The 22,238-nt window shown below is 34.3% G+C and overlaps 1 protein-coding gene across 1 annotated transcript in view; it reads left to right on the top strand.

Moving 5' to 3' along the window:
- Positions 1-22,238, top strand: part of GATAd (GATA zinc finger-domain containing protein GATAd) — a gene marked incomplete in the record, with an annotated part of 99,008 nt that overhangs the window by 9,695 nt on the left and 67,075 nt on the right. The window contains 1 exon segment of the mRNA XM_075295627.1: positions 6,471-6,598. Coding sequence (XP_075151742.1) covers positions 6,471-6,598 — 128 coding nt within the window.

Below are 22,238 nucleotides of genomic sequence, written 5' to 3'. Positions count from 1 at the left end.
AAAACACATGTCCACACATACATAAAATGCTGCTCTCAAGGCGAAAACACATGCTGTTTTTATTTCAAATGTCTTTTCTCTTGGTTCCGAATGTCTATTCTCTTTACTCCGAATACTCATTCTAATATTCAAATTATATAATATTTAGACTTAAGCATATAAAATTTATGTGGACTTGCTTCTAGGAAGAAAATTTTAATTTTTCGCTTTTTCAGCTTTGTTTCATTTTTCCTTTCATGTTATGATACCCATTTTTAAGTGAAATGACTTAATTATAAGGACAATATGACTTCATTGAAAAGTTTATCGACTTTTGGACAAGGAAAAAACTTTATATTAGAGAATTGCGTCTTCTGTGCTAAGCAAAATTTGCATTCGTATTTTAAAGACATGAAATCTTTGACCTCACGTCAATATTTTTTTCAGTGTACGTACTCGCTTTCAGATTTACACGGCGTGTCATTGAGGAGCAGGTCTCCTCTTACGCTTCTCAAAGAGCGCTATTGTAATGCCTCATTTGACAGGCATGGAAAACCTCCTACAAATGCAGGCATTTAATAAGACATACAAAAGTGTCATTTTGGAATGTGCTCAGACAAAAAAAAAAAATAAAAACGAACTTCCATATTTTTTATATTTCATATAATTTTTCTTATGAATCTTACTTTAATTAAACATTCCTACCATTATATTTTATTTTGTTTTTACTTAATTGATTTTCACCGCCGCACATTGGGGTTTTTGATACCAAAAATGGGAATTAATTGAAAAATGAAATTTAGGAGAACCGAAAAAATTTTTATAGCCGCTAAAAGTACACAAAATTCCACATCACTAGCGCAAAAATGGTGTCTTTGACAAGTACCGTTGTGTCACTATATATGTTTGAAGTTGGAGTTATTTTACGTTTTTCTTGCGTGCGATATAAATGTAAATTATTGGTGTCTTAAAAATTATTTTTGAGTGTTTTCTAAAGCGATAATTAAAAAAATAATAATGGAACCTTGTTCCTCAGGTTAATAAGATTATTCTTGTGTTTTTTGTTTTTATATGTGACTTGTGTTATTATTTGAAATTTAGTTTCGCTTGTAAGTCTTTAAATTAGAGGATTTCGAGAAATATGTCGACAAATAGTTGTAAATAAAGCCAAATTAAGTAAAAAAGTTTATTTTTTCTAAAACAATAAACTCATTTGAAAGCATAGATGAAAAAGTTGTCTGCACTTTTTTGCACATTTTGAAATTAAATGGAAATACATTTTTCAACCCCTGGTACTATATGTCCCCAACTGTGCACAAATATTTATTACTTGGAGCAGAAATAATTAAGCACGCTTTACTTCCAATTGGACAGTTGTCGGAAGAAGCGCAAGAAGCTCGAAACAAAGATTTTAAAAATTTTAGAGAGCATTTTTTGCGAAAATGTTCTATGGAAAAGTCAAATGAAGAGATATTTAAAAGACTTTTAATTAACATACTTCGGATCCAGTTATATCAGAAATGAGAAATTACAAGAGCAGAAACCCCACAATTTGCCTATGGAAGCAATTCAAATGTTGATATTTGAATCAAATCTTGATGGTGATCAAAATGCCAGTGTTGATAATAATGATACATATAGTAATTTTACTGATGATGATTGTGATGATGATGATAATAATTGTTAAGAATCCGATCAAAAAGCAGATATTCATTCTCTTTTTTTTTTTTTTGTTGCAAATTAACTAATGGAAAACAAATAAAATGTGGACTAAAAAATATTTAAAATTTGATTGGTTTTATGTCGTTTAGTGAATTTGGCCGAAAAAAGTTAAAACTATAAACAGGGAAAGCTACTTCGAATTAATTCCTACTTTTGACATCAAAAACCCCACTGTGCGCCGCCGGTTTCGAACCTGGGTCTCATTCTTGCTAGTCCTGTGTTCTACTCATTCACCCATCGCCAGTTATAATAAGTTGATGCTAAAACCTCCACATCAGCTAATGTCTATTTATAGAACAAACACTTGCATTCTTCTATTAGTCATGATATTACACTTGCATTCTTCTATTAGTCATAATATTATGCCTGCTCTGAGAAAACAAGTTTACATGTGGTGAGATTTTACTGAGAGTAATTTGAAGAGACAAAGACAACATCACACTTGCATTCTACGATTAGTCATGATATAAAGAGTACTCTTAGCATGCAAGTTTACTCTTCTCTCTTCTTTCTAAGTCCAGACTCGAATTCAAGTAGAAATTATGCTATGTTTCAATTAAAAACCGACTTTAAAATAAAGTTTTGAAACACATATCTTATATTTGAACTTATTTTGCTTTGTAATCAAGATACAAAAAATCAACAAATTTAAAGGCGATTTCATTAATTTTGAAGAATTTTTCTGAATTATTAAAACCAGTTGGCCTTGGTCAAACAAAAGTTTCTTTGATGTAAAGATATCCATATTAAAGTCGAATCACTTAATTATAACAAACCGATTTCATTGACAAGTTTATCTACTCTTGGATAAGGAAAAAACTTTATATCAGAGAAATCTTTAGTCTCACAACAATATTTTTGCAGTGTATCTCTTATATAGCCTTAACCGCTCTGTTGATTTCATTGACAAGTTTATCTACTCTTGGATAAGGAAAAAACTTTATATCAGAGAAATCTTTGGTCTCACAACAATATTTTTGCAGTGTATCTCTTATATATCCTTAACCGCTCTGTTGAGGGGATTATTATTAGTTACTGCATATGTTACCAACACCCAGATGGAGACAAGATAGACCCATGGTTTATTTGGCAATACTCGTAATGTTCAGGGCCGGTCCCATATTCGATCCGGCCATGTCCGCCTGCCTGTGAACACATTTTTGTAATCAAATTCTAGGTCGCAGTTTTAGTCCAATTTGGTACAAATATGTATTTTCGGTCAGAGTGAGACCCTATTGATGTTGGAAGAAATCGGTTCAGATATTTATCTTTCACCCGATATACCCTCATATGACCATAGAGGCCAAAGTTTTACTCCTATATACGTGAAATTTTGCACAGGGAGTACATTCTAGCTATTCATGCAAAATTTGGTTGAAATAGGTTCAGATTTAGATATAGCTTCCGTAAACATGTAACCCTTAATTTTCTTCTATAAAGATATGGAAAAAAGCGAGAGGCATCTGCCACATCGCATGCGGATTTATTTCACAAACAGATTTATTTCACAAACTTATTTTAATAATACTCCCAAATTTATTAATTTAGTAGGGGTAGTGTAGGGTATGATATTGTAGGCCCCGACCGACTTTTCTTTTCACTCACTCGTTTTTTACTTTCTGCTCCGTTCCAGGGCAAGAGCCGGGAGAGAGATTTTATAGAAGTGTAAAAATTTGTTTCCAAATCTGTTCATATTTAAATATATGCATATTGAAATATAAACCTTTTTATATAGCACTCAACACATTTGAAATATTTAATGTGGAATCGAAAATGAAAATCTACAAAGTGGTTCAGGGTATAAAATCCTTTCCTTTTTTAAGTGTTGCTATTTTTTTCTCTCACTTGTACGCTATAACACATTTTTAGGAATTTTGAAAATTGGTAAACATTTTTTGCTTTTTTTTTAGTTTAAAGCCCGAATTTTTTACCATTAGTAATTCAAATCGATTTTTCGATTAATCGAAATGTCGAAGTCGACTTTTTGTAATACACAAATTCTACTAATGGCCTTTTGATCATTTTGAAAATTTAGAAAATTGAATTTTAAAGAAAATGGTAAAAAATTCATATGTAGATATGTATGAACATACATACTATGAATATCATCTCAATTATTAAATTTTGAAAAAAGTCAAAAACTCGAAAAGTAAAGATTTCCAAATTTGTGAACGATAGAAAAATCGACTAATCAAACGTAATTGGGAGAAGAAAAAATAAAAGATTTTGCTGATGTATTCTGTGGTTACCTATATTTTTCCTAATTTTATAGGTAAGAAACGTAGGGATATTTTAATGTTTTACTTGCTAAGAAAATATGGACCCAACTTTTTATACACATTTTCTTAATACATTAATAAAAAAGTAAGCTTTTTCTAATACAATTATGAGACATAATGTTACGCATTTTAATATGTTTTAATCTAAGCATCTAAGATTCCGCTGCTGGGATATTTATTGTTTTCCTCTGCAGAGTTCCCCGACAGCACCTTTTAAAATACTATTTTTATCTAAAGCGCAGCATTAAGTTAACGTTTTCGCACGAAACTGCATTAATAAAAAATATTTGAGAAATTGTTGCGGAAATTTTTCGGACAAATCAGAAATTAAAACTGAATATCTACAATTCTAATGTATGTCCAAAGTATACGACGTTTGCATGTATAGTAAAATTCGTCGTAATTGTATGTCAAAAACGTTACAATTTTCGACAGACCTTTTCTATTAAGAACCAATTAACAAGTTGATTAAAGTTGAAAACTTTTTCAATAAAAAAATTAATTGATACAATTAACTTTTTAATCAAACTCGGAAGAGTAAGTCAGTTAAAAAATTATGGATATTTTTTTTATATTCTTAATAATTTTTTTATACCCTCCACCATAGGATGGGGGTATATTAACTTTGTCATTCCGTTTGTAACACATCGAAATATTGCTCTAAGACCCCATAAAGTATATATATTCTGGGTCGTGGTGAAATTCTGAGTCGATCTAAGCATGTCCGTCCGTCTGTCCGTCTGTCCGGCTGTCCGTCCGTCTGTGGAAATCACGCTAACTTCCGAACGAAACTAGCTATCGACTTGAAACTTGGCACAAGTAGTTGTTATTGATGTAGGTCGGATGGTATTGAAAATGGGCCATATCGGCCCACGTTTACGTATAGCCCCCATATAAACCGATCCCAAAATTTGGCTTGCGGAGCCTTCCGGAGCAGCAAAATTCATCCGATCCGGTTGAAATTTGGTACGTGGTCTAAGTATACGGTCTCTAACAACCATGCAAAAATTGGTCCATATCGGTCCATAATTATATATAGCCCCCATATAAACCGATCCCCAGATTTGACCTCCGGAGCCTCTTGGAGGGGCAAAATTCATCCGATCCGGTTGAAATTTGGTACCTGATGTTAGTATACGGTCTCTAACAACCATGCAAAAACAGGTCCATATCGGTCCATAATTATATATAGCTCCCATATAAACCGATCCCCAGATTTGACCTCCGGAGCCTCTTGGAGGGGCAAAATTCATCCGATCCGTTTGAAATTAGGTACCTGATGTTAGTATACGGTCTCTAACAAGCATGCAAAAATTGGTCCATATCGGTCCATAATTATATATAGCTCCCATATAAACCGATCCCCAGATTTGAACTCTGGAGCCTCTTGGATGAGCAAAATTCATCCGATCCAATTGAAATTTGGTACGTGGTGTTAGTATATGGTCTCTAACAACCATGCAAAAATTGGTCTATATCGGTCCATAATTATATATAGCTCCCATATAAACCGATCCCCAGATTTGACCTCCGGAGCCTCTTGGAGGAGCAAAAGTCATCCGATGCGGTTGAAATTTGGTACATTTCGTTAGTATATGGCCTCTAACAGCCATGTAAAAATTGTCAAATTTTATTACTATAGAAAGTTTTGTCAAAATTTCATTTCTATAGAAAGTTTTGTAAAAAGTTTATTTCTATAGCAATGTTTGTCAACATTTTATTTCCATAGAAAATGTTGTCAAAATTTTATTTCTATAGAAAATTTTGTAAAAAATTTATTTCTGTAGAAAATTTTGTCAACATTTTATTTCTATAGAAAATTTTGTCAACATTTTATTTCTATAGAAAATTTTGTCAAAATTTTATTGCTATAGAAAATTTTGTCAACATTTTACTTCCATAGAATATTTTGTCAACATTTTATTTCTATAGAAAATTTTGTCAAGTTTTTATTTCTATAGAAAATTTTGTCAAACTGAATTATATACGTATTTAATCGGCCTTTTTTTTTTGTTTAATATATACCCCTTATGGACTAACTTACAATTTAGAAGACAGTGTTAAAAAGTTTTACGATACCTTGCCATCGGCAAGTGTTATCGCAACCCAAGTAATTCGATTGTGGATGACAGCCTTTAGTAGAAGTTCCTACGCAATCCATGGTGGAGGGTACATAAGATTCGGCCTGGCCGAACTTACGGCCGTATATACTTGTTTTTAACTATAATCAAGTACATTTCAATTAAAAAATAAATTGGATCAATTAATTTTGTGATTGAATCGGAAAAACATTTTTGTGTGTGTAAGAGCATGGTATAGGTAGCAATGGATATGTACATTTAATTTGAATCTGAAAAAAAAATGTTTGTGTGTATAAGAACATGGTATAGGTAGCAATGGATATGTACATTTGAATGGCTATTTGTTTATATTTTGGAGACATTTCGAGTTTGAATAAATATATTATAAATATATCATCTTTTTTTGCAGCTACGAGAATTGAAAGTCAGGAAACTTCACAGCTGTTACATATACTGAACCGATCATTTGCCTTGCCAACGGAGTCTTCATTCGCGACAGAAAAGGTGCCATCAGATGAACCAATGGCGCTGGTAAAGGTACTTTTTTAGCTTAATATGTTGCACTAACAATAGTTTTATAAAATTCATAAAAGCCAGACAGCAGTTACTAATATTTTATATGAGGCTGAACAGATGTAAATCGTCAAATTCGCCTACGTTTTATGCGGCAGAGCCTACAACAAACGTAAACGTCTAGTCTGATATACTACCGAGGATTTAACGAATAATACGCGGGGTATTTAATGTTTATGATCTTTATTGCTTAACAAACTCAAAAAGAATGACAAATTGCATAGCAAAACTCCTGTATTTATAGGCAACTAACATTACAACTCCAAATCATAAAACGGTAAACGAACAAACAAAAAATGATCCGAACCATGCTCTTGTTATTGTAACATAATGTAAGAGAAATTAAACTTGTAAATATTGTTTTTGTAAGAAAATTTTGAACAATGCAAATATAAACAATCAATTAAAAAAATGAGTGAAAGAGTGATGAGTGAAAGTGTAATGAGAAACATATGAATCTTTAAATAAGGAGTACAATGATAAACAAAAGTATTCATCCTGTGATAGATTATAATATAGTAAATGTATTATGTAGTAAATATGTAAATTAGATTATGTTGAAGTGTAAATAAGTAAAATATGAGATCTCTTAAAATTTTGCACGTAACATCCTCCCCTTCTGCCACAGGAATCGTCTCGATAATGTAGCACTATTCAACGCTACCGTTTTAATTTTCTGGGTCTTAGTCTACTTCCGGTACCTTCTGGGATATTGTTCAGATTTTGGCCTTCAGATATGGAGGAATTAGTTCCTTATTGTTTGGGATATTGATATAAATTGTGTTGCAAATTGAGTTTCTGTTTGCTTGAGATATCTCGACGTTGGGCGATACATTCTTAGCGGGTAAATTGGTGCATCGTCTTCACCATGGAATGCCGTTAGATGTGACGTGTGATATGTGCCCATAAGAATTTCAGGATTATCTATCGAAGAGACAATATAGCACGATGATCCCTTTTTACCCTTAACTATATATGGGTCATCTCTGCGCGGGATGAACTTCGATGTTACTTGCTTCTGCGCATTGCTTAATACGTGAGTTGCCACAAGAACCTTATCTCCAATTTGGAATCTAGCATCCCGACGACGTTTTATGTCCACTAGTTTTTATTCTTATCTTGAGTTTTCTCTACCATTTCCTTTGCTTTCTTCAAAACATCGGTCATTTTCAATAAATAAGGAATACACAATCGTGGCGTTTCTAGACATCGAGGGGGCATTCAATAACGTCCATCCGAGATCTATATTAAATGGACTGACAACTCTGAATGTTGATCCAGGTATACTTACGCTGCTAGACGAACTGCTAATGAGGAGACGTATTTCGGCCACACTAGGATAAGCAAACATTCAAAGGTATGTGAACAGAGGCACTCCCCAAGGAGTTCTATCACCTCTTCTTTGGAATCAATCAATTAAACACCTCTTGTGTGAGTGTCCTGCATTTTGTGTAAGGCGTAAGCGAATTTTAGGGGCATACAGCTTTAGATTACTGGCGGACCTGGAAAACGTTAACTTAAGCAGTCTGTTAATGTTTTTCGAACAATCTGGTTGGTTCAACAAAAGAAAATAATAGAGAAGGTTCAGTGGTTAAAACGAGAAGTGCCCATATGTAATAGGTAGTTTTAGTTGAATGTGGTACCACAATGAATTGAATAGTCTAAGTAAGCCTGAAACTTAATCGGGCTGCCAATTTAACCTAACCTAATAAATAAGGTGTAATTTGTGGTATAAAATTTTCCGATAATATAATAGATGTTAAATCCAAATGGACTTACATAGGACTTCGTAATTCTCTTCCAAAGGTTAAATATGCAGCTGTATATCTAATTGCTAATTGCGTTTTCACTGTTTTTTTTTCTCTCTCGACCGGGTTTGCTTGGGGATGGTAAACTGGTGTAAATGTTTGCCATATTTTCAAGCAATATGTAAGTTGTTCATAATAGCTGATATAAATTATGGACCATTATCCGTATGGACCAGAGAACACAAACCGGTATGGATTTATATCTACCCAAAATACCTGTGTCTATCCATACTGATACTTATCTTACTCATATAAAGCCATACTCCACTCTTCTCAAAATAGATAGATTGGATTTGTAATCACGACTGTCAATAAAATTTAAAAACTTTGTAATCGGAACTTGCATTTTAAAAATCGGCTTTTTAAATAATATTGTTAAGTTTTTATATTTAGGCGTTTTTAATTACCCTACAATTAAAATACTGTTCGTTTCAATAACGTTAATCTACAATTTATTTACTATGACTTCACTTTACAATTCGTTCACACTGATGTTATTCGTTTGACGCTTTAATTAAGACTGACTCGTTAGCAGCATGCGAGCGCTTTTATATATGACGGTCTGGCAATACGAGAACATTCTGGCAGCACTACAATATTCTGGCAACGCCAGAACATTCTTTGACAACGCTAGAAGGATCTACGACCATTAAGTTATTCGCCTGGTGGCTGCCAAACACATATACACTCACATAGATATATGCTCGCATTACTACAACAACAATGACAATAGACAATGAGATGAAATGCGAAAGCAAAATAACAAAGCAAAGGGGTTGTTATTCTATGAGAGAGTAAGAACTAACATTTCGATATGAAAATAAGCAAACAAAAGAACATAAAAGAAATTTAGGAAAATACTGGAAAATGAATAGATGATTCCAACAAGTGATAGCGAAATTTTATCGTTACAATTTGAAATTTTAAATTAACGGAAACTAATTTAAATAAACTTAAATCTATAATTATCAAATTCGTAACACTGCCTTCCGCTTAAGCCTGTTCGTCTCGAACAGGCACAGAACCTGTTCCGTAAGGAGTTCCAGATGTACAACTTTCATCTTTGATCTAGGGCTGTCGTCCTTCTGAATCCGGTATACAACATCATTGATCTTCTTGATGACTTTGTATGGGCCTTCCCACTGTGTTTGCAGTTTAGGACACAATCCTTTCTTTCGTTGCGGGTTAAATAGCAGAACCAATTCTTCTTCTTGGAAGCCCTCAGTATTTACAGCACGATCGTATCTCGCCTTCATTCTGTTGCTGACCACTTTTATTTTGTTGCGCACTGATTCGTGAACTTCTCCGAAAGTATTTGGGATGTCGTTTCTGTTTTCTTCCATGGCGAGCTCATTAGGTTTAGCGCCGAATATCAGATCTCCAGGTGTTCGAGAGGTGGAATCATGAATGGCAGATCTATAGGACAGCAAAAACTTTGGTATATGCTCGTCCTAGTCCCTCTGGCCGTTGTCCACCACTTTTCGAAGATGTTCCTCCAGGGTGCGATTAAACCTTTCTACCATGTAATGGCGTAGTCCTCGTTTTCTTGATACCAAGGGATTCACACATCTCTTTGAATATGGCCGATTCAAAATTTCTTCCCTGGTCTGAGTGAATCTCGGACGGCACACCGTAGCGACATATCCAGTTTTTGTTGACCACATCCACAATCGTTTTTGCCTCTTGGTTTGGAATTGCATACACCTCCGGCCATTTGCTGAAGTAGTCCATGACCACAAGGACATAACGGTTTCCAGAATCACTTACTGGGAAAGGGCCTGCCACGTCCATTGCTATTCTTTCAAACGGGGCTCCTGGTCTATACTCTTGCATAGGACCTCGACTTTTCCTTGTTGGACCTTTCGCCTTCATGCACTTCTCGCAATTGGCTACCCATTCAGCAATTGATTTCTGGCATCCAACCCAGTAGAATCGTTGCTTCACTTTCTCGGCTGGTTATTCCCAGATGACCTCCACTGGGACCATTATGGAACTCCGCCAAAACGTCTCTTATTTTGGAATCCAGTACGATGATCAAATTTCGGCTGCTCTTGCCATCTTCGCTTTCCCATTTACGTTGCAGGGATCCATTGACTAGAACTAAACTATCCCTTTGAGCCCAGTATGATTTCATAAGTGGACTTTCGGCTGCGATGTCTTTCTTACTGGGCTTCTTGTTCTCTTCCTTTGCCGAAATAATTTTGTTCAAAATGGGATCTTTACGCTGTTCTGTTGGCCAGTCCACTCCAGATTCGATGTGTAACAGCCGAATATCAACAATCTCCTCCTTATGTTCAGCTTTCGAGCAGTGCTTGCATTCTATACTGCAAGGTCGACGTGACAAAGCGTCAGCGTTACCGTGTTTTCCACCTTTTCTATGCTCGATACTGAAATCATAGCTTTGGAGCCTCTAGATCCAACGTGCCAGTTGAGCTTCCGGATTCTTGAATTGAAGCAACCATCGTAGAGCTGAGTGATCAGTCCTTAGCAAGAAGTGTTGTCCATACAAATATTTATGATAATGTTTTACACTCTCTATGATGGCTAGCAGCTCTCGTCGCGTTACACAGTAGTTCTTTTCAGGCTTGGACAACGTTCGGCTGAAATATCCGATGACCTTCTCCTTGCCGTCTATCTGTTGAGATAGCACACCTCCAATACCATACGCGCTAGCATCTGTATCCAAAACAATTTTTTCGCCCGGAATAGGATACGCTAGAACAGGAGCTGAACCTAAAAGTTCTTTTAAATGTTGGAATGAATCCTCCTGTTCGTCGCTCCACTGGAACTTCTGACCTTTTTGCGTCAATTTATGGAGACTAGCGGCGATGCTGGCGAAGTTTGGGACGAATCGTCGGTAATATGTACATAACCCAAGGAAACTTCTTAATTCGTGGATATTTCGAGGTCGTGGCCAATCTCTGACAGCTTGGATTTTGTCTTCATCGGTGGATATGCCCTCTGCAGTCACATGATGACCCAGGTATTTAACTTCCCGCTGGAAAAGGGAGCATTTCTTTGCGTTAAGGCGTAGACCAGCGGCTGACAATTGCTGGATAACGTCTTTCAAGTTCTTAAGATGCTCGTCAAATGTTTTGCCCATCACTATGATGTCATCCAAGTATATCAAGCACGATTTCCAGTGCAACCCATTCAGTACCCGTTCCATCAATCTTTCGAAGGTAGCCGGAGCGTTGTAGGGCCCGAACGGCATTACATTGAATTGCCAGAGACCGCCATTAACGCCAAAAGCCGTCTTTTCCTTGTCTTTCTCGGCGATCTCTACTTGCCAATATCCACTCTGCAAATCGAGCGTAGAAAACCATGTTGTTCCGGCTAGTGTGTCCAACGTGTCATCAATGCGTGGAAGCGGATAACTGTCCTTTTTGGTGACATCATTCAGTTTTCTGTAGTCCACGCAGAATCGGGTACTTCCATCTTTCTTTTTGACCAGCACAACTGGGGAACACTAAGGACTTGATGACGGCTCGATCACACCACTCTCCGCCATTTCCTTTATGAGCTTTTGAACTTCGTCTGTTTTTGCCAGGGGAACACTTCGTGGTGCCTGTTTTATGGGCCTTTCTTCTGCGGTTTTAATTTCATGTTTCACTACAGATGTTCTTCCTTGATTTCCCTTTTCAGAAGCAAAAGCAGAGGCGTTTTTCCACAACAATTGCTTGGCTTTATTTCTCTCTGACGGCGATAGATGACGTGTCCAAGCCTCGACATACGCTTCTATATGTTTTCTCACTGCTCCATGTGTCTTTGATGAGTTGCCTTCCAAATTGACTATTGCCTCGGCTGGTGTACATTTGCCAATGTCAGAAAATTTTACAATTTGCTCGTGATTGTCAGACAAGTTCAAGACACGAACTGGTATTAGTCTCTCTTCGTTCGTTGTTACCAGGGCATTTGCTATCAAGATGTTGTTGCTATTGTTTTCTGCTGGTTCAACAACCCACAATTGGCCGACTTCACAATCTCCATTCATAGAAACCCATATAATTGATTCGGCATTCGGTGGTATGGACTCTGACTGGCTCGTTGTCAAACGTCTGACAGGTGTATTCTCGTCGTATCCCACGTTTACCGTTATTTCGGCATCGCACCATGTCATTACACGACGCTTCATATTCAAATTGAGACCAAAAGCAATCATGAAATCCGCTCCAATTATAACTTCGTCTACTATATCAGCCACAATGAAATCATAAGTAACGGATTTGTTAGCAATAGTTAATTTTACGGCGACCTTTCCATATACGGTTGCGGGTTCCCCTGTAGCCGTGCGTAGCTTGACTCCAATCAGTGGTGTAACTTTTCCTTTTACTAAATCAGATCTAATGATAGACTTTGATGCACAAGTATCCAACGTCAATGTACGCTTGTCGCCATTAATAACACCCGCAATAGTTAAATTGTTATTTTTCTGTTGAACTATTGCTATGGAGATGGTGGGGCCATCGTCTGTGGGAGCCAGCTCTTGCCCCGCTGAACTAGCTCGATTTAGTTTAAAGGTGACTCACTTGACTGTGGGGTCACCTTCTTATGGCTATTGTTTAATGGAGATGGTGATGTGGATCTTGACCGTTTGCGTCGTGCTTTGCATTCTCGAGCTAGATGTCCCGGCTTATCACAGTTATAGCATTTGATCCGTGATTTATTTGCCTCTTGCTTCATTTCTTGCATTGCCTGCTTCATGGCCTCTTTCATCGACTCAATAACGGACTTTGATTCGTCACACTCTGTCTCTACTTTACGTACCTTGTGAATTTGAGGCCGCGCTAGCAATCTCGCAGTCTCCTGTGCAAGTGCGAATGTTACTGTTTCAGCGAATGTAGCCTTTTGTGACGCATATGTTGCACATTTTATATCTGGGTCTCGAATTCCACTGACGAAGGTTTCAATCTTGATGTGGTCCACAAGAGGATGACTCTCACCTGGGTATGTCAAAAGCACTAGCCGCTCAACTTCTGTTGCGAAATCTTGTAGGGTTTCATACGATTTCTGGATTCTTCCTCTCAATTCCATTCTGAAGATTTCCTGCTTGTGCTCTCCGCCATACTTGCGATGAAGTGCCGCTATTACTTCATTATAGTTATTTCTAGAAGCAACGGGAATGCTTTGTATCACATCAGCAGCATTGCCCTTTAATGCCAATAGAAGTTCAATTGCTTTATCATCGTCATTCCACAAATTTCTACAAGCCACCATTTCGAATTGGAATTTGAAGACATCAAATGACGTTGAGCCATCGAAAACAGGAGTTTTGATTTTTGAGCCCTCGATGACGCGCACTGGACCACCTTTAATTTCCAGCTCTGACATTTTTTTCTCGATGTGCAGAAACTTCTCATCATGAACCATAATTTTCTCATCCACGGAAAGAACTTTCTTATCCAATTCCACAATTTGATTTTCTATATGGTCCACACGTTTCTCCATACCTTCAGAAATTTGTTGTAATTTTTCTTTGAGAATTCTAGAATTTTCGTCGAATTTCTAGAATTTTCTTCCATTTTTCTAGAATTCTCATCCATGATTTTTCTAGAGTTTTCTTCCATCATTTTGCTCAAAACATTGAGCATTGATGTGTAATCCACAACACTCGAAGCCACAGATGGAGTTTCTACACTGCTTGTATTGACGAGTATTGATTCATCAATGTCTTCCTTATAATCAAACTCATGCGTCGCAATGTCCATATTACGCCGTTCAAACTCTTCCAGTAGACGCTTTTGAAGCTGGGCCTTATTGCCTGTTGTCGGCAGCTCCAGTTTGCTCAATTCCTGGTTTAAGTCTTCCACATGAAGCTCATTAAACTTCATTGTAGATTTTTTTCCGTTATTTCACTTCCGACACCAATTGTTACGTTTTTATATTTAGGCGTTTTTAATTACCCGACAATTAAAATACTGTTCGTTTCAATAACGTTAATCTACAATTTATTTACTATGACTTCACTTTACAATTCGTTCACACTGATGTTATTCGTTTGACGCTTTAATTAAGACTGACTCGTTAGCAGCATGCGAGCGCTTTTATATATGACGGTCTGGCAATACGAGAACATTCTGGCAGCACTACAATATTCTGGCAACGCCAGAACATTCTTTGACAACGCTAGAAGGATCTACGACCATTAAGTTATTCGTCTGCACGGATGAAAAAGACTGTTTTTCATATGTTTGGCTATAAACATTATATGTTTGGAACACAAATTTTTAAACACAATATTTTTGAGTGCAAGCATATAATGTTCATAAACTAGCATAACATGTTTGGGACATATATGTTAATATGTTAGAACATATTATGTTTGGGACATAAAATGTTTGTAAATATAATATGCTTGGATGCAAACATATATTAATTTAGAAATAGCCTATAAACATATATGTGTTTAGTAGCTTGGAGCGCTATTTAACAGGGAGCGATATTGAATTAAGTTGGTGGTTGTTGCTTGTTATTACAAAATTAACATTTTATTTTTCCTTGGGCAATTGATCTGCTACTTCTTTGATCCTTACAAACTGTGTGGTCCGCTGTTCGAATCCTCGTCCAGCAAAAGGTAAAATTAAAATAAAAAAAATCATACAATTGAATAATTTCTTCTACAATGTTTGTATTACAGAAAAAGGTGCTAAGAACTAAAAAATCTCGTGGAAGTGAGAAAGATGTGGGGGAATATACAATTGGGCAGAAACAAAATTTTGAGCATTCAGGTCGAAAACCTATGTTGTTAGCACCTATATTACCTGTTTATTTTCATAATTCATTATGATTGTAAATATATAAATAAATAAATAAAATTTTGAGCACAATATTGTTTGGGAGAATTTTTTTTAAGCATATAATATTTTTGGGTGCAAAATGCTTCCAAACATATTATATGTTCACATAATAACATATTGTTTTTTGGAAGACAACATTATTGAATTTGGATGCAAAAATACAAAATGTTTGGAACTTAGACTACCCAAACATATATTGTTTAGACCAATATGCTTTCAAACATATTATATATTGGAAGAGATCAAACATATAAATGTTTGGGCAATACCCAAAAATGTATAAGCTTGAAGCAAAATATGTTTGGGAGTATATGTTACAGAAGCGATTTTTTGTGAGCGTGTGGTGGCTGCCAAACACATATACACTCACATAGATATATGCTCGCATTACTACAACAACAATGACAATAGACAATGAGATGAAATGAGAAAGCAAAATAACAAAGCAAAGGGGTTGTTATTCTATGAGAGAGTAAGAACTAACATTTCGATATGAAAATAAGCAAACAAAAGAACATAAAAGAAATTTAGGAAAATACTAGAAAATGAATAGTTGATTCCAACAAGTGATAGCGAAATTTTATCGTTACAATTTGAAATTTTAAATTAACGGAAACTAATTTAAATAAACTTAAATCTATAATTATCAAATTCGTAACAATATTAAAATAAAATTTAAACGTCAAGTTGTTACACTGTGTGGACTTGTTTTTAGCTGCTCCAATAAAATTAAAATTCATTGTGAATATCCCGCTTAATTGGTATTAAAACCTGTGCTTAATTGTGATCGAAAGCTTTTGCAATCTGTTCAACTTATTCGTTTGAGTTATTTTGTGGTGAAAGCTGTATTTTTGTAGTTTTATAAAACAGCAAACCATTGAAAGCAATCCAACTTATTCAGGTTTTGTTGTTGTTTCGTGGTCTTTGTAAACAAAGAGAAAAGGCGCTTTGACCTGTGAGTAGATAAATTACAAACGTCATCTTTCTCCGCACTCAACTGCAGTGCTGCCGCTAGTGAAAAATTGAGTGAAGTAGATTTTGGAAAAAAGTGGAGTAGATTGAATAAAATTGAAGTAGCATACATTTTTGAAAACAAAACAATAGAATTCATTTTATTATACCCTCCACCATAGGATGGGGGTATATTAACTTTGTCATTCCGTTTGTAACACATCGAAATATTGCTGTAAGACCCCATAAAGTATATTCTGGGTCGTGGTGAAATTCTGGGTCGATCTGAGCATGTCCGTCCGATCTCTAACAACCATGCAAAACTTGGTCAACATCGGTCCATAATTATATATAGCTCCCATATAAACTGATCCCCCGATTTGGCTTGCGGAGCCTCTAAGAGAACCAAATTCCATCCGATCCGGCTGAAATTTGGTACATGGTGTAAGTATATGGTCTCTAAAAACTATGCAAAAATTGGTCCACATCGGGTAATAATTCAATGATTAAAACCGCTATGTTCATCGTAATTAAAGGAATAGGAAAAACAATTAGGTAATATTGGGGAAAATTTTAAAATTTGAAGCAGAACAAAAAGTGAAGCAGATTTTTGGAAGAAGGAGTGACGAAGTAAATTTTGTGAAAATGAAGCAAAATACTTCGATTGAAGTAGTAGCGGCAGCACTGCTCAACTGTATTGGCCCGCAAAACCTCATCCACTGTTCTCCTTTAGTTTTGTGTTTGATAAAGCTCACTTCAAAAGTTTTTCTGTGGTTGTTGATCAGGCTAATTACTAATCACTGGTTGTTGTAACAACTAATTTCTGAATTTGTCTAACCTAAACTCAACTCTGATTTTGCTGATATTTGTGAGTTGAATATAAATACTCCCCACCTAAGAGGGTAGTTTTGTATATGCCTAAAAGTATACTTTGAATTTTACGTATTATTTGCAAATAAGTTTTACGTTTGAATTCAAGTCTGAATCATATATTCAAACTTCCCAATAACCACAAACGTTTGAAAAATGCTAAATTTCAATAATTTTTCAAACATTTTTTCAAAGGATTAGGGTAATATTCAAGTTGAGAAATTGTTGAGAAAATCGCGTTCTCAACAAAAAACAGACATTACCCTCAACAGTGAAATCCAACACATTAGCAATAATATCTCAAGTGTTATCCTCAAATTGAAATGCATCGCTACTCAATAATTTGTCAAACAATTTTCGATGCGAGTCAAATTCAAAATTAACATCGTTGCAAATAATTTTCAACCTAAATTTGTATGAATGATATACCCACTTCAAATTGAAAGTCAAAGCCAAAATTCTATGAATTTTGTATAATTTATTCATTTTCATCAAAATAAAATATATAATAATACACTACACTACATAATACACTACAATACCAATTGATAAATAATAATCTTATTAAACATATCAACAAATAAGAACAAAACAAAAAAAACAAACAACAACATTATTAGTAAACACTTTTGCATTGATAATTCGATTTCCTTCCTTTTGGTGTCATAAAACAGCATTAAAATTTATTAACATGCGGGCAATTTGAAATTAGGAATGTACTGGACCGCGTGTTAGGATTGATTTCCAGCAGAAGGAATTCACAAAATATCCATTTTAAACTGATAATAGCATATGAATTAAACTGACGATGTGATGCACATTTTCATCCAGAAGTTGTTGATTTCAACAATTTGTTGTTTTTAACAATTTTAATTGGTTGTACTTGTACTTTTTCTTGTCGATAAGCCACTCATTTTTCATTGGTCAGCTTCCTAATGTTTGCAAGAATGTAGCATCCAAAGATTTTAGTTTTCTGCAAAGAGATTTAAATTTAGTGACTTCTCTAAAGTGTTGATTTAATTTTTCATATTGACGTACCAATTATTATAAACTATTTGAAGCAGTTCCAGTTAATTGGCCACCATTTTTTCATCGGTCAGCTTTTTAATGTTTTCAAGAACGTAGAATCCATAATTTTAGTTTTCTGCAAAGAGATATACATTTAGTGACTTCCTTAAAGTTTTATTTAATTTTTTATTTTCACTTACCTAGTTTTATAAACTATTTGGTTATTTGTCTAAAATTTTCCATTTCTTTAATGTCTTGCAATTGACCACGAACTTCGTTGCACAAATAAGTATTGAAAACCACATGGTTTTTTCGTTGCATTTTAGGGTAGTGTTTTGTCAAAGTTTTCTCATATTATCTTCAACACCTTTTCAAAGATTTCGTCAACATTTTGGCAAATTGGAAGTAATTCGCAAACAATTTGAAGATGTATTGAAGATGAGCTATTTCAAGTCAAGTTGAATTTATGTTGAAAATTATATTTACCCTCAAACTGAAAAGTTGTTGCATTTGAAAAACGCTCATCCTGTGTTTATTGGGTTTGCGAAAAATTGAAATTATATTTGAATCCACATTCTTGCCTTTGAATAAGAATACTGATAAAATGACTTGCCCAATATCGTCGTGTCGTATGACTAAATTGGATGATTAATTCATTGCGAAAAATTGAAATTATTTTTGAATCCACATTCTTGCCTTTGAATAAGAATACTTATAAAATGACTTGCACAATATCGTCGTGTCGTATCACTAAATTGGATGAACAAATGATTTCGTGATAGATTTGTTCAACAAATTACCATGCAAAATGTGCGCAATTAGCAGCACGTACAATTGACAACCTACGCGAAGAGAAGGGTTAGCGGTGGTGCTGTGAAAAGTGTAAACATATTGATGGCGATTTTTTTTAAACTTTTTTAAGAACTGTAGAGCCAGACTCGATGATATTTCAAACGATTTTGATTTGCTGTCAGATCGCTTTAAAAAAATTAAGAATCTTCTTGATAATTCCTCTAACTTGGACTCAGCTTTACAATCACCAACTGAAAAGGAAGAAATCTAAAACTATCAAGAATTCATCAAAAAATGAAACTGAAACAATTTCTCCGACACTATTTAACGCTAATAATATTCAGGATTCAGATACTGTTGTAATTCCTATTAACAACGCTGAAACTGCTCCTTTACCTGTTCCGCCAATTATTATTACCCCGTCGCATTCTAACTCACTGAACACTGGATCAGTCGTGGCACCAGCTACACGCAAAAAAATAATTCTTTCCTCCCAAACGAAATTTTAGACAAACAAATATCGTTTCTCATTTGCTTTTCGCTGTAAGGAAGTGTATTTGGAAGAAAAGTATATACTTTTTGTGATAAACGTTTATTATTTTCAAGGCTGTAAAAACACTTTCATAAAGACAAACTAAAAAAAAACATTGTTTTCTTGCTAATTGCATTTTCCCTCACATCGTTCTCACATCCACGAGGTTTTTTAGTTCTTAACACCTTTTCCTGTAATACCAACAATGTAGAAGAAGTTATACGATTTTATAAATTTTTAAAATTTTTTACTTTTCGCCTGGACGGAGAATCGAACCGAGGACCATGCACTTTGTAAGCCAACACACTAACCACTGAGCTATGTACCTGTTATGGTCATCAAAGATAAATATCCATATAAGTTATATTTATATAGCATAGCTTGCGGCGCCCACGAACCGAATAAACAAAGTTTATTAACAGAAACATACATTTAGTTTGGCACCGTGGAGCAGTGGTTGCTACGTCCGACTTGCATGCCAAGGTAGGTTCGATCCCTGTTTCGACCAACATTTTTTTGTTTTGTTTTTTTTTTTACATATATTCCAGATATGTTCGGATTCCGAAAAAATGTTCAACATTACATTGTAGTATATTAAATTTTGAACTGTAAAATGTGTCTTATTAAAGACCTAAAGTCAGAAAAGAACAGTGTTTGATATAAACGAAATTGACTGTGTTGTTGTTTCAAAAATAACTTTTTTTATTGAAAAAATAAAAATTTTGTAACAAACGAATTTTTTGGTGATAAAAGTTAAAAATTTTCGAAGCAATTCAAAAAACTCTAACAAAAGAAAAACGTTTTCGGTGCACGTTTTCCAAACGTTTTTTTGTACTGTGTCAACTGATACTAATGCATTCTTTTCTCCTTTTAATACACCTACAAATCAATCGCCTGCTGGTTCAGCTCCAAAACCTTTAAGAGTCTTACCTCCAATGAAAACCATTTTTGCTGCCCCTTTTGCTCCAGAAACAACAGAGGATGATATTCAATTCTACATAAAATCAAAACTGAATGCAAATGTAGACATTAAGGTATCTAAACTGCAATTTATGGAGAGAAAGAGCAAGTCGTCGTTCAAAATTTTCGTACCTGAGGACATTTTTGACACAGTGGTCAATCCGGAATTTTGGCCTTACAGAGATGTGGTACATGAATTTATTTTAAAAGATAGAGTTGCCCGTTTACCTGCACCTCCCGTTGAGCAATCAAAAAACTGAATGCAACGCTGTCTGATACGAACTTTACTATAGTTTATCAGAATGTTAGGTTAGTTATACAAAATTATGTATTACAGATAGTTTTGGCTTTGATTATGATTTAATTATATTTACTGAAACCTGGCTTCAAATACTATCTTAAATACTGAAATCTTATGCGACAGATACGAAATTTACAGATGTGACGGCTGGAATGGTTTGAAGATATCAGGTGGCGGTGTCCTAATTGCTGTTTCTACGAAATAGGCTTCATCAAAAATTGATATTCCACACGAACTTCAAATTGAATATTTAGGAGTGAAAATAAGGTGCGGCCATAATTCTTTGTTTGTGACTTGCTCCTATATTCCTCCAGATTCTTGTGACGATGTTTATATTGCTCATTTTGATGCTATCCAATTGGTCCTAGCTAATGCAAGATCCTCTGATTTGATCGTTTTGTCTGGTGATTTTAATAATCCATCTATTACATGGAATTATTGTGAGGAAATGAATTATTCCGTACCAATGCTAAGAAATGGATATCGTTCTGAATTTGTCGAAAATTTGTTAAAAGATGGTCTTTTTCAAATTAGCAACATACTAAATTCGAAAAATAAATTACATGATTTAATTTTTACAAATGAACTAGAAGATTTGTTCTTATTACGTGTTAACGCTGTTGTAAATCAAGAAGACGTTTATCATCCTACTATATGTATGAATATAAATATATAATTTTCAAGATCTATGCGAAAAAAAAACTCGTATCGAAAATTGATAAAATATTCTCTTTCAATAGAACTGATTACGAAAAACTGAACTCATTACTATTAAACGTGAATTGGAATGATATTTTACCAGCGAGAAATCTTGATGAATCAATAAATACATTTTACGAAACTTTGAATTCATTCATTGCCCAATCTGTTCCATTAATTCCAGTGACTACTCACACTGGTCCACCATGGAATGACAATAAATTACGTAACATGAAGAATAGAAAGAATAAACTTTATAAAAAGTATAAAAAATCTGGCTCTGCTACTGACTATGCAAACTACTCAATCGCTCGTTCAGAATACAACTTGTGTAATAAACAATCATATAACAATTATTTATCGAGAATTAAAAATGAACTGAAGCTTAATCCAAAGTCATTTTACAAATTTGTAAATTCTAAACGTCCATCAAATGTGTATCCAAGTATCCTTCACTATGGTACTGTTGAAGAGGATGATAATGAATCCATATGTATTTTGTTTTCAAAGTTCTTGAATTAAGAATTTCAGCAAATCTGATGTGTACCCATATAAGATACAGGAATATTCGACATTCTCTTCTCCTGATATTGTTATTATGTATATATATATATATATATATATATATATATATATATATATATATATATATATATATATATATATATATATATATATATATATATATATATATATATATATATATATATATATATATATATATATATATATATATATATATATATATATATATATATATATATATATATATATATATATATATATATATATATATATATATATATATATATATATATATATATATATATATATATATATATATATATATATATATATATATATATATATATATATATATATATAT

This window comes from Haematobia irritans, chromosome 2, assembly GCF_050003625.1.
Source record: "Haematobia irritans isolate KBUSLIRL chromosome 2, ASM5000362v1, whole genome shotgun sequence".
Taxonomy (NCBI): domain Eukaryota; kingdom Metazoa; phylum Arthropoda; class Insecta; order Diptera; family Muscidae; genus Haematobia; species Haematobia irritans.
Note: the sequence above shows the minus strand (reverse complement) of the source record. Positions and strands in the feature narration are given on the sequence as shown.